The following is a 4,842-nucleotide window of genomic DNA, read 5'->3' as shown; positions in this document are numbered from 1 at the left end:
ACAACAGGGTCAAATGTGATAGAAGGCAGAAACCTTTTCTCAACAAGGAAAAGAGAAAAGCTTATGCAGAACAGTACCATTTCAGCATGCAGAATTAGCACCAAAAAAGCAATACATCAAAATGACATAAAAAATAAAGGAAACTTGGCAAAACTATACCCAAAAGGTCAAAATGCAAAAGATGGACATATTTGATCTCAAAAATTAACTGAATGCCCTGTCCTGTAAACATCTAACAGACTGAGAAAAAAAAGTCAATGCAAGCAAATGCCAGTTAAATTATATTTATTATATAAAGAGATGCTATAACTTGATATGAAAAAGAAAGCAACTCCAATAGGTATTACAAGAGCAAAGACATTAACATTTGATTAAAGAGGAACAGAGCTACTGAAAAAATGCAAATATTTAACCTAATTAATAATTAAGGAAATAACTGAGATGCTTTTTCTTATTTGATGCACGAAGTTATTACAATTTCTACTTTTTCTATTTTCTAAATGTACTCAAATGTGCTATATTTAGTAATAAAAAATTGAGTCATTTAAAAAAATAGGAAGTATGAAATTTTCTGCCAATGCAGAAATCATAAAAGCATTAAAATGAAAAGGGCAGTGAGGTTCAGATCCCTTGAAGCCAATTCCTTTCGTTTTGGTTCCTGAGATTGTCAATAACAAGGCTGTTTCTGATTTATACTATGACAATCTCCCAAGTACAGGGATATAAATGTTAATATATACGTAAATGTATGTATGTAAACTTTTTCTTCAGGCAGGCAATTATTCCAGGGAAGTACCTCTTCAGATTCTTCAGACTCACTCACTTCAGAGGACTCATGATTCCTTTTGCTGATAAGGTCCCATTAAGATCTCCCCTTGTAGTTCTCAACCAGTAGGGATGCCTTTGGTATTGAAGAGGCTGAAGATCTACTTTAGTACTGCCTGCAAGACAACAGTGTCCCAAGCTTTCTATAGCTGGCTTCTTAGGGAATCTGAAGTTGGCCCTGTCCTTGAGACATAGCCAAAAGAACATTTTCTGATGTGATGCCAAAAGTACATCTTCCGCTTGCTCAGATCACAGCCTCAAGATGGATCACACAAAGCTCAGAATGCACACGGGCTGGAGCAGCACCAGAGCAACCACCTCAAATCAAATAATCATGTCAGAATAACTAAGTTGAGAGACTGAACTTAAAAACCTACAGCTTTGTTGAGCATGCTTTTGTCTTTTTCATAAGTTTTACTGAACACAAAGGTGGAAAGTAGCAGAGCCTAAATTTACTGAGCAAAAGTAACTGTCTGAAACTTGAACTCTGCTAAATAATCTGTATAAAGGCAACTCTACAGAAAACAATATACAAGCAGGAAAAGTTAAGTTTCATCTGTAGTAACGATTCAGTCAAATGACAAATTCGGTTATTAATAATTTAATGTTGAAGTCCTTATCTACATCACTGCAGTAAGACTACATAGACATTTACTCTCTAGTAGTGAATTCCCATTTGAATGGAAATAGTTGCTATGTAGAAGAGTTTAAATTTACAATTTCACTATAGCTGAAGTGCCAATCAATTTAAAAATTATATATGTATATACATATGTATGTGTGTGGTAATGTATTTTCTCTCTTCCTCTCCCCAGAAAAGAGATATGAAACCCTGACTTGGGGTTTTACTATTTTTGAGTTAATATTCCTCCAGTCTGCTGAAGAACTGCCACATATTCTGAATGTACCCACACAACCTGGTGAGTCAGCAGCTATGTCACAAACCGTGAAAAAAGGGAAGCAGCTAATAAGGCTTGGTGACCTTTTTTGTTTATTATTTTAGGTTATAGCAGGCATCCTCCCTTTGATGTTTTGTAGTCAAAGATGAAAACTTTCAACTTTGAAGCATAATGAACATAATTATACATTTACTACAATCACTTACACTTTGCCTTACACACCACCACAAAAAGATATCTAACAATCATTTTTCTGCTTTTTACATTTGTTAAAATAGCTATGTTGAATACATACATTTGCAGAATACATTTGTTAACCATTTGATAAACATACTAAGCCAAACAATACAAATAACATCAATTACCTTTTTAATCTAATAACTGTACCAATCATTTTAAGAAGATACAACTGAAGGGAAATTATGGGATCTTCCTTGATGCACTGCAAAGGTATTACACCTTGGTCCTAAGAATGATCTGAAGGTGCTGAAAGAGGTGATTCTCTGGAAGGTGACCCAGGATTTTCTTCAGGTGGAAAAACTGTGAGAGTACAAGCTCGAATGCCACCAAGTGACTCTGGAAGGTCAAAAACTTTATGCCATTCATCCTTTTCTGGGTCATATTTCTGGACAATTTCTACCATACAACGATTATTCCAAGAATATCCACCTACGACATAGATTTTATTTTCAAAGACAGCAACTCCAACATCACTTTGACCTCTTAACATGGCAGCAATTGGTGTCCACTGGTCAAGGGTTGGTGAATAGTATTCACAGCTTAGAACATCATCATAATCACTTGTTCCTCTGAAGTGATTACCACCAATGACATAGAGCTTGTCTCCAACTGTACACATGCAATGCAGACCTCTGACTGTAGTCATTGGAGCCTTCTGTGTCCATTTGTCTGTATCAGGGTCAAAACACATGAGCTCATTTTGGAAAGTGTCATGAGTAATTCCTCCCGAAATATACATTAAGCCTCCATACACTGTTCCAGCATGGCCATAGTGGGGTTCACTCATTTTCGCAACATAGCTCCACTCATTCATTCTTGGATTGTAACATTCTACAGTGGCCAGCTCACCAGCTGCACTTCGCCCACCAACAGCATACAAATGTCCTTTGAGGGCGCTCAAGTGAAAAAACGTGCGCTTTTCATTTAACGATGCAACCTGCATCCACTTATTATATCGAGGATCAAATCTGAAAACTGTATCAACAGCAGTTTTTCCTTTTGTATCATAATTACTTTGACCACCAACTACATAAAGAAAGTTCCCAATGACAGCAATGCCATGCTGATAACGAGGAGCATCCATGGGGGCTAAAGATCTCCACTCTTGAGCCCTCTCATCATACATCCGTAATTCTTTACTGACAACCAGCTGCTGCCTCAAAACGCCTCCTAATGTAACCAAGTGTGTCGAATCAGATCGAATGGCGGTTCTATCTGACTGCATCACTGGCTGCATATATGGCATCATTTGGTAATTGCTAGCTTCCAAAAGCAAATTCACACACGTATTGTCCGTTCTCATGAAATCTACTGTCTGCACATAATTAATGAGATCCTGTGGTGTCATCAGTGGAAATCGAATATTCTTCATTAATTTTGCAGCATAATCCATCCGGGGATCTTCCAACCTTAGCCAGCGACAGGCAGCCTTAAAGAGCTCAAGTTCAGTACAGTGCTTAAGACTATTGCTAGAAAGCACAAAGGCAAGCCTTTCGAAAGGGAGTTTTAGAAACTCCCCAGTACTCAGTAAGGCAGGAAAATTCTTCAGAATGAAATTATTGACATATTTATCTACTTCTATAAGATTGTAGGTGTTAGCAATTCGTCCAACTTCAACACAGTTATCTAAAGAGACTCCTGAAATAAGAAACACTTTACAGAAGTCTAAAACAGGCAAGATTTGCAAAAAGCTGGCAGCTTCAAGAGTGTCCTGAAGAGTGTCCATATTAAGAGAAAGCTTTGCAGTATAAATAAAATCAATTATTTTCTTCAGACCAACTTTGTTCACCCCGTGAAGCTTAATGCACATTAAATCCTGTTCTTTCATTCCACCCGTGAACATAGCCTTGAAGTAATCACTAGCGGACGCCATCATAGCTCTATGAACAGGGAAGATTTCATCTCCATCACCTGGTACCAGAGTCACATCACAAAGCAATCCTTCTAATCTAAGTTGATCAAAACCTTGCAATACCACCGAACTGTGAGTATTGCTGGTAAAAAAACGTGTGGTTCCTGCCTTGCAAGGCTGTAAATGGGCGGAGACGCCCATTTCACCGTTACCGAGAGACACTTTCATGTGAACGCCTTCCTCCTGCACAAAGATGTATGCCGGACAAAGAGGTTACGGCCGGAAAGCTTTAAAGGAAGCGAGGATGTCCCAAGAGCAAGAGAGCTCGCTTTCCTTATCAAGGGCAAACTGTCACTGCAGCACGCCTCAGAACACAACAGTCACACATTGAAAATTGTTCTGCAGCTGGCCCACAGAGGGCTGTGGACCTCAAATCTGACTACTATGTAGATGATTCATCACCTGAGGCAGTTAAGTGACCCGGTTCATCTGGTCCGGCCTGCGCTGCTCTTCTTTCCGCAGTTCTGCGCCGGGCCAAGGGGGAGGTGCCGCCACGTCCTGCGGCCCGGCGTCTCGCTCGACGGCGAGGGCTGGCACCTCAGAGAGCGGCCCGCCGCGCCCTCCGCTGCCCTTTGAGCGTCGCCGCGGCTACCGGCCCGTCCTGGAGCAAGGACCTGGAACACGAGCTTGGGCCTGGAACACGGGCCGAGCCCCCAACGCCGAGCCGGTCCTTCCGGAAAGGCCTCGTCCCAGGATCCCCCGGGCTAGGAGCGGCCGTGGCGGCTACTGCGGCTGCGCAGCCGCCCAACCTCGCCAGTGGGCGGGCATGTGGGGGATGGGAGGCTGTGGGCGGTGCCTCTCGAGGAGGCGGGGTTTGGGTCAGGCAGGGCTGCGCAGGGTGGGCCAGCGGGGTATCTTCAGGGTACCTTGTATGTGGTATTATTAAATAGGAATGGGTGCGCGGATATTGTTTTTGATATAAATCTTTCACTGCAGCTGAGCTGTTCCTCTAAATGAATACTTCGA

General features: G+C 41.4%; 1 protein-coding gene across 1 annotated transcript; it reads right to left on the bottom strand.

Moving 5' to 3' along the window:
• Positions 1-268: 268 nt before the first annotated feature.
• On the bottom strand, positions 269-4,612 carry KLHL9 (kelch like family member 9). Its single transcript, XM_043486972.1, has one exon. It carries the CDS (start codon positions 4,042-4,044, stop codon positions 2,191-2,193), a length of 1,854 nt encoding a protein of 617 aa, XP_043342907.1. The 5' UTR covers positions 4,045-4,612; the 3' UTR covers positions 269-2,190.
• Between the last annotated feature and the right edge of the window lie 230 nt (positions 4,613-4,842).

This window comes from Cervus canadensis, chromosome 14 (assembly GCF_019320065.1).
Source record: "Cervus canadensis isolate Bull #8, Minnesota chromosome 14, ASM1932006v1, whole genome shotgun sequence".
In the NCBI taxonomy this organism is placed as follows: Eukaryota; Metazoa; Chordata; class Mammalia; order Artiodactyla; family Cervidae; genus Cervus; species Cervus canadensis.
Note: the sequence above shows the minus strand (reverse complement) of the source record. Positions and strands in the feature narration are given on the sequence as shown.